At 48.3% G+C, this 13,337-nt stretch overlaps 1 protein-coding gene across 6 annotated transcripts in view; it reads left to right on the top strand.

Annotated features, from left to right (window-relative positions):
* Positions 1-13,337, top strand: part of TNRC18 (trinucleotide repeat containing 18) — a 92,328-nt gene that overhangs the window by 70,558 nt on the left and 8,433 nt on the right. For all 6 annotated transcript variants that reach the window (XM_063089174.1, XM_063089173.1, XM_063089171.1 and 3 more), the window contains 7 exons: positions 1,929-2,081; positions 2,663-2,804; positions 4,748-4,865; positions 5,340-5,415; positions 5,508-5,616; positions 12,085-12,201; positions 13,123-13,287. In XM_063089174.1, the coding sequence (XP_062945244.1) occupies positions 1,929-2,081; positions 2,663-2,804; positions 4,748-4,865; positions 5,340-5,415; positions 5,508-5,616; positions 12,085-12,201; positions 13,123-13,287 (880 nt within the window). The remainder of the gene's footprint in view (positions 1-1,928; positions 2,082-2,662; positions 2,805-4,747; positions 4,866-5,339; positions 5,416-5,507; positions 5,617-12,084; positions 12,202-13,122; positions 13,288-13,337) is intronic.

Genomic DNA, 13,337 nt, shown 5'->3' with positions numbered 1-13,337 from the left:
CATACTGGCTGTTGGTGATTTGGCTGATGATGGTATTTTGCCATCATAATTACCATGGCAGTGAACATCTCTGTTTTGTGTACAGAGCTTCTGTCACATTGGGAGTTTTCTTATTTAAAAAAAGAGGGGGGGGCTGGGGGGGGTCTCCCAGAAATGAATTTTCTGGTCAAAGGGAAAAATGTAGTTCTTGATTTTATCTGATTATAACAGTAATTTGGAAGATAAGGAAAAGAAAAGAAAAGTCCACTCAGAGGCAACTTTCTTTTGCCCTTGTTTTTTTTTCCCCATGCATGCAGCTGCGAAGATGTGCACTGTAAGATGAACTGTCTGTTTAATAACAGATGTTAGAGATAAAGGAAACATAACCACCAACGTTCCTTCAACCCTAAAGATGCCTTCTGATTTCTTAATCAGAAAGGATGAAAACATGCATCAGAAACAAGAAAATACAATGTGTATTTTCCCCAATGTGTATTTTAATCCCCCAAATGGGGATAAACTGTGTACCTTTTATCTCTCGAAAATTTCCTTTTTTGTCCTTTTTGATGCTATTTGCTTTGAATTTTATGTTTGATATGGATGTTGTGACTTCTATTGTCGTCTTGGTAACATTTGCTTATGATGATCTTTTTCTCTTTTGTAATTTTCCACCTCCCTGGCCTTGGTCATTTTGTTTTTGACATGTATCTTTTAAAAAGTGTAGAGCTATACGCTCCCCACCCCCACCACCCATACCTGCTGGATTCTGCCAACTGTAGTTTTGTGGGTTTTTTCTTTTTTTTGGCAGCTCGACGGCACAGGGATCCGAACCCTTGACCTTGGTGTTATAATGCCAACGCCCTCTCACCAACTGACCCGCTAGCTAGCTGGCCAGCCTCCCAGCTGTAGTTTTGAGCCCTGCCTTTTGTGCAAAGTGTTGCCATTTCCATTTTCCCATGCCAGTGGCCCTTGCTCAGAATATGACACGAGCAGCTGTGTAAAAAAGCACATAACTGTATATGTTGATGCACTGGAGCTTCTGTAACAGGTTGTCGGACCCCTAGGTTGTTTCCAGTTCTTTGCTCTGATAAACGAAGCTGTCCGCAATGTCCATTTTACAGTATTTGAACCAGTTTCCCCCCCATCAGCATAGCAAAGAGCGCACATTTCTCTGTCCTGGCAGGACCTTTGAGATAGGATGGATGGGGCATCCCTCCCTGCTGGGGGCCAAGAGAAAGTAGTACAGACATTCTGGGAGTGACTTAGGCAGTGGTTAAGCAGTTTTAGCTGCCCCTTCCAGGAATATGTCCTATAGAACTAACAGGTAAGGTTTTTTTGTGTGTGTGTGTTGCAACCTTTGAAAGAGTGAAAAAAAACGGAGCAGCCCTCAGGTCCATCATTGAGAGCTGATTAAATGAACTATGGTCCTCCACACCATGGCACATCAGGCTGCTGTTATAAAACAAAAATGAAGCTACCTCTGTGTATCAGACATAGGTAGCTATGTCTGATAAGTTTCAAAGCAGGACTTTTGGTAAATTCCCACCTGTGTTTAAAAAAAAAAAATGCTTTGTGTGCATAAATGTGTCTGCATAGCCTTCGCCTTTATATGGGTGTATGTGCTCGTGGAAAGTTCTGGAAGTATACACTATGCTGTTACTAGTGGCGACCTGTGTGTATTTGGTAGGAGGATCGTTGGAAAGGAAATTGTGCATATATATACTTCAGTATTCTCTTTTTTCAGATGGCAACAAGTAATATATAGTAGTAATAAAATAAGATTAAAAACAAAAACACTTGAGCAGGAGAAGGGGTGCTTCGTTGCTGTCTCAGGAGTGGCACACTCAGGGTCGTATAGAACTAGGGGGTGAGTGAGCGAGTGTGGTGGGGGGAAGGGTACAGGCCCTGCCTTCCCTCTGAAGCCTCTGCTCTGCTGCTTCCTCCTCCAGAAGAAGAAAGGGAAAGAGGCTGGGTCAGGAGCCGCACTGCCACCGCCCCGAGTTCCCACCCTGCCTCCTGAGGCCAGGGCCCCTCATACCAGCTCCCTGGCGACTGCCAAGAGGAGCAAGGCCAAGGCCAAAGGGAAAGAGGTGAAGAAGGAGGTGAGACTCACTGCGCTCTGAACATAGCAAGATACATGGGGGCTTGGACCCTGTCTTTAGGAAGCTCCCACCCTGGAGTTGGGGTGGGGAATGGAGGACACCTGAAGGACTGCAATGAGACCTGTCAGGCAACAGGACCACCCAGCTTAGTGCCTGGTCCTGAAAGGGTCCCCCAGGCTTGGGTGAATCTCTGCTCAGTTGATAGGGGTGTGTCTGCATGTGTCCATCCCGCACAGCTGCCAGCCCCTGCCCAGGTGGTTTTTCTCCAAACGCATTGCACATGGCTGGAGTTTCTCTAAGGAGGGCACCGCGGTTTCTGCTGTGGTGAGAACCCGAGTACATTACTGAGCACTAAGCACAGAGTACTGCACTGAGTACATGAAGGCCTGGCCAGCTGGGTTCTGGGCCCATTTTTATCCTCCCTCTGGCCTCTGGGTTGAGCCCAGCTGGGACTCCCACCATGCACGTGGCAGATGCCGCTACGGCCTGACTGTGTCTCAGGTTTTCAGGGAGGGTCCCCAGCTGCGTAGGACCCCTCTGCCATGTCCTAAGCCACTGGTCTGCTGTTGTTCTGTCCTTAGAACCGGGGGAAGGGGGGTGCTGTGAGCAAGCTGATGGAGAGTATGGCAGCTGAGGAGGACTTTGAACCCAACCAGGACTCAAGCTTCTCTGAGGACGAGCACCTGCCACGTGGCGGGGTTGTGGAGCGGCCACCAACTCCGGGTGAGTGGCTGCTGTGCTGTATGTTGGAGGGGCTGCAGGAGGTTCCCTGGGGAAGTTGGATCCACATCCCTGCCTGAGACAGGAGTGCCCTGAGCTAGCAAAGGGGCGCGTGGGCAGGGAACAGCATGTGCAGAGGCCCTGAGGCTGGTCGGGTGTGTAATACCTGGGGTCCATGGAAAGGAGGCCAGTTTGGCTCTGGCTCAGTAAGCTGGGGTGAGGGGAGCAAGAGATCAGCCTTGGGGTGGAGAGGAGGCAGAGGTGGGTCACTGAAAGTCTCATGGGCCTTAGTATGATAAGGAGTTTAGTGTTTGCCCAAAGGAAAATAAGCAGCTCTCTGAGGTTGGAAGTGGGGAGTGATGTGGTCAGATTGATTTTGAAATGACCTGTCTGACTGCTGCGTAGAGAATGAATTGCAGGTGCCCCAGGGGAAGCAGAGCGTCAAGGTAGGAGGCTGTGACCATCCAGGCAAAGATGGTGTGACCTGGGGCTCCTGTGGGGGCAGCAGGGAGGGAGAAGGGTGAGGGTTTGTTTGAGCACAGTAGGAGGGAGAGTGGATGGGATGTGGGGATGGATGTGGGAGCAGATGAGAGAGGATACGGGAAGATGAAGACTAGTGGGGAGGGGCTGTCCCTGAGACTGAGGTTACGACAAGATCATGTTGGGCTGTGATGGCTGGAGTTTGGGCCCCTGGAGGACATCCCAGGGAAGTCACGTCCAGTAGCACTTTTACCCAGGGTTCTGGAGCTCAGAGAAAGATCACGGATATGAGCTATGGGAGAGGAGCAAGAGGAGGAGCTGGGCCGTCACTGGGGGGTGTCGGTCACCTGTTGCTGTGTAACCACTGGCCATGCAATTGCACGTGTGTCTTGGGCCTGCAGGGTGCTGGGTGGCTGTGCTGGCCTTGGCTGCCCTTGCTCTCACAGTGATGGGATGGCCAGGGGTTGGCTGATCTGTGTGTCATTCCTCCTATGGGACTTGTGGCCCAGCTGGGGTGTAGTGGTCTCCCAGCGATGCTGCCAGATGATTAGAGGGAAAGCAGGAGCCCAGGAGGCCTCTCAAGGGCTAGGTTCAAAATTGGCATTTGGGCACTTCTACTCTTGTGCTCTTGGCCATAGGGAGTCACACAGCTAAGCCCAGCGTCAAGATGTGGGAAGTCCACTCTGCCCCTGATGAGGCCATGGCGAGGGTGCCTGGGGCAGGTGGGCGTGACGTGAGCCCATGTTTTGTCTACCTCGGCAACCTAGCTGGATCTTTTTAATGGTAGCCAGGAAGGGGCCAGATAACAGGTCACATTGAGAAGGAAAAGCAGCCAAGGAGGACTAACTAAGGAGAGTCTGGTGTGAGCCCCTAGCCTGGGGGGGGGAAGGCTCACGAGACAGGGAGGAGCTGCAGGGAGAGGAGGTGGGGCATGGGTGCTGACAGGCCCCTGGGGAAGTTAGGCTGTGGGGATTGCTTTCTACCAGAAGAGGGATTCCAGGTGAGGGAAAGCGGATTGAAAGTCCTGGAGATTTGGCCAAGGGGGCAGAAGTAAGTGAGGGTGTTACACATGGTCATAATAGAGGGTAAGGGCCCCGAATGTGGGGGTGGCGGCCTATGACCAGAGCTCCATGCCCAGGCCCAGCGGGTGTTGGACTTTGGGGTGGGGTGGGGGGCAGCACCTGCAGGCTCTCTCCCTGATTCATAATCGCCTGGGGTCTTTCTAGACATCTGGGACTGGGAGAGCAGGGCTGGAGGAGAGGGGCTACACCCGGCACCCCAGGTGTGCACACTGGCACACCCCATCTGTATGGTATGGGCACACACACACGTGCAGGCTCACCCAGGCACCCCAGGGCCGCCTCCCGAGAGGAGTGACTTGGGGGCGACCAGGTAGGCCTGGGAGGAGGGAGGGTCTTCCAGCCACTCATGGCTGTGGCCCTGTCTCACTGCCCACCCTCTTGCAGCCCCTCGCTCCTGCATCATCGACAAGGATGAGCTGAAGGATGGCCTGCGGGTGCTCATCCCCATGGATGATAAGCTGCTGTATGCTGGGCACGTGCAGACGGTGCACTCGCCAGATATGTGAGTGGTGGCTGGGGGAGTCTGGAGACCCACACCTCGTCCTGAATCCAGGGCTTCCTTGCTGTGCCTCCCTGGGCAGATTCCTTCCCTTCTCTGAGCTGTGGGTTCCCCTCCGCCAAATGGGGCAAGGGTTTGGGTGGGTTCAGAGGGGACTGGGAGGCCAGTGCACTTTGAGGGTGTGTGGGGTGGGCCCTGCCAGGGGCGGGGCTCCTATTGGGCTGGGGAGTGAGAGAATGTGTTGTCCTGTCTTGGCATCTGGACCGGACTGGCCCAGCATGCTTTGCAACCTCTAGTTATACAGATGAGGAAACAGCCCAGAGGGGACGGAATTTGCCCTACATTTATAGAGCAAGTCCGTGAACCTTCAGGCTCTGGTGTTGCATCCTAGAGGTCTGGAAGGCAGAACTGGCAGTGGCGGGGTTGGGGTCCCTCCAGCCTCCACCACCTCTCACCACCTTTGCCCTGGCCTCACAGATACCGTGTGGTGGTGGAGGGTGAGCGTGGGAATCGGCCCCACATCTACTGTCTGGAGCAGCTGCTGCAGGAGGCGGTGAGATGGGGAGGGGGGTGGGGGGTGTCACAGGCTGTGGCCACGGCTCTGTTTCTGGTCACTGCCTGGTGCTCAGTCCCATGCTCTCCCAGATCATCGATGTGAGGCCGGCCTCCACCCGCTTCTTGCCGCAAGGGACCAGGATCGCGGCCTACTGGAGCCAGCAGTACCGCTGCCTCTACCCGGGCACTGTGGTTCGAGGTGAGATGTGCCCCTGCCCCCAGGCCCTCACGGGTATATCCCTGTCTCCTAACATGTCGGTAGGGATTTGTTTGGTCACTGAAACCCAACTCCAAGTGGCTTAAGTGGAGACTTTTCTTGGCTCACATAACTGAAAACTGGAGGGCCTGTGGGTGCCCAGGATTCAGGTGCCATGCAAATGATGTCATCAGGACCGGAGCTCTCAGTATCTTTCAGCAGGGCTCTCATCTGTGCTGTGTCACACCAGCTCTGTGGGAATGGTATTTTGCCATCTTAACAAATCCTGTCATCGGAGACTTTCTAACTCTAGGGTTTCCCACACAGGTTCTAGGGTGGGCTGACCTGGGTCACATGCTTTTCCTTGAACCCACCGCTGTGAGTCTGATCAGCTGGGCCTAGGTCATGTTCTTATCCCTGAAGCTAAGGAGCGAGGCTGGCTTCTTTTTACATGTGAACTGAGAGAGCTGGGGAAAGTGGCTTTCCCAGAGCCTATTTTTTTAAACTTTTTTTTTTGTGGCTGGCTGCTATAGGGAACCAAATCCTTGACCTTGGTGTTACAAGGCTGCACTCTAACCAACTGAGCTAACTGGCCAGCCTCCCAGGAAGGTTGGGGTGTTGTTAGGAGAATAAAAGAGAACAGAGGCTGGGCAGACAGAAATAACAGATACCCCAGAAAACACAGGTGTGGGTGTCAGACAGAAAAGGCAGTTCGTCCTTAGCATTTGCAAAAGCAACATATCCAGGAGATGGGAGTAGGGATGTTGGTTAGACCCAAAATAGCACCCCACCCCCCCCAAAAATAGAAAAATAACCACATGCCAAATATAGTCCACTGCTTGGCTACCTAATATCCATATACACCAGAAGATGGAAAACGAGGATGCAGAGTAGGAAAGCAGCGTGGTACAGTTTGAGCCACACGTCAGGCTGGGGAGATTTATTTTTGCATCTGTTAGTCACTAATTTTTCAAAACTCCGAAAGTCCTGTTAATGTGATAAACGTCTGTGTTGGATTCAGATGTCCTGGAGCTTTCTGTGCCCATGTTCACGGTGGCCTCGCTGCTTTATTGGCCTTCGTTGTGGTGTCCTGCTTGGGTTCGTGGGCCTTCCCCTTGCCGTCGTTCTGAGAATCCCCTTTGCCTCTCCTCTATGTGGGACCCTATGTCTTTCTTGGTTCCCTCCCTTGTTTTAGCAGAGGGTCTTTCAGTAGCTTTCTGAGAAAGAGTACACGGGAGGTGAATTTCTCAAGTCCTTGCATGTCTGCAGTCTCTTCATTCTCCTCTTCTTCCTTAGAGATTTTGAGCTGGGTATAAATTCTAGATAGGAAATAATTTCCCCTTGCCATTTGAAAGTCATTGTTCTGTTTTTATTTAGCTTCCAACATTGTTTGAGAAGTTCAATGCCATTGTGATTCCCAAATCTTAGTAGGGGACCTGTTTTTTTTCTCTCTGAAAATGTAGGATCTTCTCATTATCCTTAGACCTGGAATTCCATTTGGTTTTTCTGTGTATGTGTGTGTTCATCATGCAGGGCATTTGGGTAAGGAAGGCTTTGACTTTTTTGGTTTTGAAGCAAACTTGCATTAGTCTTGAAAGATTTTCTTGTAGTACTTCTTGGATAACTTCCCTCACTCAATTCATCTGTTTTTCCTGGAACTCACTCTGGTCTGGTGGCCCTGAGCATTTGTATCTGTTTTCTATTATTGTCTATTTCTTTATCTTTTTGTTCAACTTTCTAGGAGATTTCCTCCACTTTATCTTCTAACCTTTCTGTTCTCTTGAATTTTCAAAATTTCCACTGTCATTTTAAATGTTTTTGAGTTCTTATTCTTTGATTATTCATTTAAAAAAATATTTTCACTTTATCAACACATTATCTTTTTAAAAAATTTCTCAGAGGATATATATTTTTAAATTTCATCTTATTTATTTAGTTTTTTAACTTTAGGTATAAAGTTTTATTTTTTTTCACATACCATAAAAGGACTAGAAGCCAGTTGACAAAAGTCAACAGTTGTTATTTCCTGGTGGTAGAAATATGGATGAAATAATTTTTATACTTTTTCGCATTTTTTTTTTTAGTGAATTTTTAAATTTCAAATTTTTAAAATTTTATCATTACACAATGTAAACATTTTTTGTGGCCCTTTACCAATTTCTCCCTAGCCCACCCTCCTTGTTTTGCATTTTTAAATGGGGGTTATTATCAATCTCTACTAAGTAATTAATTTACATGGTACAAAATAAAAATGTACAAAAGCTATACAGTGAAAAATATTTCACCTTCCAGCCTGTTGTCCAGTCTCATAGTTCCTCTTCCTCAGATGCAATCACTGTTACCACTTTATTTTTTACATCGACAGATAAAATTGTATGTATTTACTATGTACAGCATGATGTTTCAAAGTATATATACATTGTGGAATGACTAAATCTGGCCAATTAACATGTACTTATGTATTACCTCACATAATTATCATCTTTGTGGTGAGAACACTTTATATGCACTCTCTTCTCATTTTTAAAGAATATATTAACTATCGTCACTATGTTGTGCAGTAGATCTCTTGAACCTATTCCTGCTGTCTAACTGAAATTCTGTGTCCTTTGACTGACATCTCCCCAACTCCCCATACCCCCCAGCCCCTGGTGACCACTATTCTACTCTCTACTTCTATGAGATAAACTCTTTTAGATTCCACATATGAGTGAGATCCTGCAGTATTCATCTTTCTGTGCCTGGCTCAGTTTTCTTAACATAATGTCCTTGACGTCCATCCATGTCGTAAATGAAAGGATTTCCTTCTTTGTTATGGCCAAATAATATCTCATTGTGTATCTATACCACATGTTCTTTTTGCACTGATGGACACTTAGGTTGGTTCCATCTCTTGGCTCTTGTGAATAGCGCTGCAGTGAACATGGGAGTGCGGGTGTCTCTTTGGCATACTAATTTCATGTATTTATTTATTTATTTTTCTGATTTAATTTCCTTTGGATATATTCCCAGTAGTGGGATCGCCAGATATTTTTCTTCTTTTTTTTTTTTTTCTTTATCTTATTCAAAATATTTTAACATGTACTTGTACATACTTATGGGTGTTGTTTCAATACATGCATGTACTGCACAATGACTCACTCAGGGTAGATAGCATAGTTGTGTACCCGTTAGATCACCTCTTCTCCTCCCTGTCCCGCACCATCCCCCACTTCTGGTAACCATTATTCTACTCTACTTATATGAGAACCACTTTTTTTTTAAAATTCCACATATGAGTGAGATCATGCGGTATTTGTCTTTCTGTATCTGACTTACTTCACTTAACATGTTTTCCAGTTCCTTCCACGTTGCTCCAAGTGATAGGATATCATTTTCTTTATAGCAGAGTAGTATTCCATTTGTTTATATGCCACAGTTTTTTAGTCCATCCATCCACTGAGGGGCATTTAGGTTGATTCCATCTCTTGGCTATTGTAAATAGCGTTGTAGTCAACAGGGGAATGCAGATGTCTTTTTGATATATTGATTTCATTTCCTTTAGGTATATATCCAGTAGTGTGACAGCTGGGTCATAAAGTAGATCTAGTTTTAGTTCTCTGAAGAGCCTCCGTACTGTTTTCCACAGTGGCTGTGCCAATTTACGTTTCCACCAGCAGCATAGGAGAGTCCCTTCTGCTCCACATCCTCTCAAGCATTTGTTGTTTTTTGTCTTGTTGATAATAGCCAACCTGACTGGAATGAGATGAGATCCCCTTCTGGATTTCATTTGCATTTTTCTGATGATTAGTGATGTTGAGCATTGTTTCATGTGCCTATTGGCCATTTGCATGTCTTCTTTTGAGAAATGTCTGTTCAGTTCCTTTGCCCTTTTTTTTTGGTGGCTGGCTTATACGGGGATATGAACCCAAGACCTTGGTGTTATAAGGCTGTGCTCTAACCACCTGAGCTAACCGGCCAGCCCTCTTTGCCCATTTTTTAAATTGGGTTATTTGGCTTTTTGCTGTTGAGTCGAGTTCCTTATATATTTTGGATATTAACTCCTTGTCTGATGAGTAGTTTGCAAACAGTTTCTCCCTTTCTGTAGGCTGTCTCTTTACTTTGTTGACAGTGTCCCTTGCTGTGCAGAAGCTTTTTAGTTTGATGTAGTCCCATTTGTATATTTTTGCTTTTGTTGCCTGTTCCTTTGTAGTCTTGCTCAAAAAAGTGCTGCTACATTTCATGTAGCATTTCCCCTATGTTTTCTTCTAGTAGTTTCATAGTTTCAGGTCTTAAATTTAGGTTTTTGATCCATTTTGAGTTGATTTCTGTCTATGGTGAGAGGGGTCTAGTTTCAATCTCCTGCATGTAGATATCCAGTTTTCCCAGCACCATTTGTTGAAGAGGCTGGCCTTTCCCCACTGTATATTTTTGGCACCTTTGTCAAAAATCAGTTGGTTATAAATATATGAGTTTATTTTGGGGCTCTTCATTCCGTTGGTCAATTTGTCTGTTTTTATGCCAGTACCATACTGTTTTGGTGTAGCTGTATAATATATTTTGAAGTCAGGGAGTATGATACCTCCAACTTTGTTCTTTTTGTTCAAGATTGCTTTCGCTATATGGAGTCTTTGTGGTTCCATACAAATTTTAAGATCGTTTGTTCTATTTTTGTGAAGAACATCATTGGTATTTTGATAGGGATTATGTTGAATATGTAGATTGCTTTGGGTAATATGGACATGTTGGTGATGTTAATTCTCCTGACCTATGACATGGGATATCTTTCCATTTATTTGTGTCCTCTTCATTTTTTTTCACCAGTGTTTTATAGTTTCCATTGTAGGGATCTTTCACCTCCTTGGTTAAACTTACTCTTAGGTGTTTCATTTCCTTAGGAGCTATTGTGAATGGGATTACTTGCTTGATTTCTTCTTTGGCTATTGCGTTATTCGTATATAGGAAGGTGTATTTTCTGTTTTTGTGATGCTATAACAATATCTGAGACTGGGTAATTTATAAAGAAAAGAGGTTTATTTGGCTCACGATTCTGGAACAGCTACATCCGGTGCGGGCCTCAGGCTACTTCTACTCATGGCAGAAAAAGAAAATGGCAGGGCAGCTGGCAGGTGCAGGATCACATGGCAAGAGGAAGCAAAGGGGTGGGGCGGAGGTGCCAGGCTCCTCTTAACAACCAGCTCTCCTGGGGAACTAATAGAGCGAGAACTCACTCATGAACCTCACCAGCAGGGAAGGCATTAACTATTCTTTTTTTTTTTTTTTTTTTGGTGACTGGCCAGTATGACATTAATCTATTCATGAGGAATCTGCCTCCCCCCATGACCCAAACAGCTCTCAACACTGCCACATTGGGGATCAGATTATAACATGGGCTTTGTGGGGACAACTATCCAAATTGTATCAGAAGGCTATTGATTTTTCTGGGTTGATTTTGTATCCTACCACTTACTGAATTTGCTTATTAGTTCCAGTATGTTTTGGTGGAGTCTTCTCTGTTTTTTCATTTTACATTTCTTCAGCCCCATTTTCTTCTGAGCTCACTCTTCCCTGTATTTATTAGTTCTGTGCTTTTTCTTTCTTTAGGGACTGTCTTTACATCTCTGGTGGTCCTTAGTGAAAGAGAGACATCGACGAGCCAGTTGGAAGCTCTGTGCATGAGCGAGGGCTTATGAGAGTGGGTAGGCAGGAATGTTTTGTTAGGGGACCCCCAAATACCAGCACATGTAGGTCTTTTCTTGCAGCCGGTCAGATTCCCCAAGGCCTCTGTGGGGAAATAGGCTCAGCATCTGGCATTTGGGAAGTGGGCTGGCGTCACCATTCAGTATGCAGACTCCGTTCAGCCCTGGTTTTGGGGTGGGGCCCAGCCACCCTTCTCATCTGTGCCCAGTGTCCTTCAGTCCAGAGCCTTTCTCTGGGGGTAAACCTCCCAGTTCATGCTCTCTGCACAACCCTCGGCCTGTTCAGTGTTGGAGTCCCCCAAACCCCTGCCTCCAGAGGTGTGTGGGCATCTCAGGCCCGAACTGTGGCAGGATCTCTTGGGAAAACCGGCTTCCTACTTGCTGGTGTCACCTTCTTCTAGGCAACTGACAGAGCAACAAAGCTGAGACCAGACTCAGCTGCTGCTCATTTATTGCAGCGTCAGCTTCCAAAACACCACTGCCTCCCCTGCTGCCCTCTCCTTGCCCTTCTCTTTCTCCTTCAGGGTTGACACCCTTGCTGTCCCTTCACTGCTGTTTTGGGAAGGGTCTTGGGAGTGAGTGGGCAGAAGTGTGTGTGATCAGCTGTCACGTGTCACCTGAAGTCCGGGACACACACGCAACTGGAAATGGGAGAGCCAGTACTCCCACCTGGGACCATGTGATCTAAAGCCTACGTTCTGCACCTCTATGTCCCTACCACCCCCAGCCCCTTCACCCTCGTGTCCCACCAGGAGGTCTGAGGGCCTCACCTGACCTGCCCCTCCTCCAACAGGGCTGCTGGACTTGGAGGACGATGGGGACCTGATCACTGTGGAGTTTGATGATGGAGACACAGGGCGGATCCCACTCTCGCACATCCGCCTGCTGCCTCCTGACTATAAGATCCAGTGTGAGTGCCGACTTGTGACATCCATGGTTCCTGCTATCCTGTCGGGCACTGCCCATCAGGCCTCGCTGGCTTCCCCGCCTGGGGGTACTCCCCTGCTCCCCTCCAGCCCAGCTCTGGGCTCTGGCAGTGTGAGTGCCGACTTGTGACATCCATGGTTCCTGCTATCCTGTCGGGCACTGCCCATCAGGCCTCGCTGGCTTCCCCGCCTGGGGGTACTCCCCTGCTCCCCTCCAGCCCAGCTCTGGGCTCTGGCAGTCACTGGACCATGAGGACACACAGGGAATGGAAATGGAAGAAATCCAAGGGGTGGGCGTTGGGGGGCAGAACAATGCTGAGGAGAGGGGCTCTCAGGGCCTCTCTGTCCTGTGGGCCATGAGGGCAGCTGCAGGCCTGACAGCCCTGGCCATGGAGAGCTGATCAAGAATTATTATCGATAGTCCCAGGCTCTCTATGGCCAAGACAGTGTTGAGTTCTTGCCTCAGCCCTGTGCGGCTAGCACTACTGTCCCATTTGACTGACCAGAGATGAAACTGGGTTCAAATTGGCTAATGACTTTTCCAGGGTCCCACCACTAGTGAGAGGCAGAGGCAGGACTTGGACACAGCGCTGGCTGACTTCTTGGGGTTGATAACTTCAGAAGTTTTGAACTTTTCTAAGTGGATCATAAAAACAACAGAGGTTGGCATCTTTGTTCAGCCCCTCTCAGTTCCTTTAGTGGCCCCTGCCGAGCAGCTTGTGTGCAAACACCTCTGAGCTGTTCCCTGCAGACGAGGCTTCCCTTGTGGACCATGCATCTCACCAGGGGAGTCCAACTGAGATCAGCCGCATGGTGTCGGCTGCTTCCTCCCCAATCGCAGCTCCAAGTGATAAACTTGGAGATGGGAACCCAGGCCTGAGCCCGTGTCCACTCTGCCTCTGCAGGTGCTGAGCCGTCCCCAGCCCTCCTGGTGCCGAGCGCCAAGCGTCGCAGCCGGAAGACCAGCAAAGACACCGGGGAAGGCAAAGAAGGGGGCACGACGGGGTCGGAGGAGTCAGGAGCCAAGGCCCGAGGGCGTGGGCGGAAACCCAGCACCAAGGCCAAGGGTGGTAGGTTGGCCAAGCCCTACCTGGCCAAGGCTCAGGGAGAGAGCGGGAGG

This window comes from Cynocephalus volans, chromosome 3 (assembly GCF_027409185.1).
Source record: "Cynocephalus volans isolate mCynVol1 chromosome 3, mCynVol1.pri, whole genome shotgun sequence".
Taxonomy (NCBI): Eukaryota; Metazoa; Chordata; class Mammalia; order Dermoptera; family Cynocephalidae; genus Cynocephalus; species Cynocephalus volans.
This window is presented reverse-complemented; position numbering and strand designations above follow the sequence as displayed.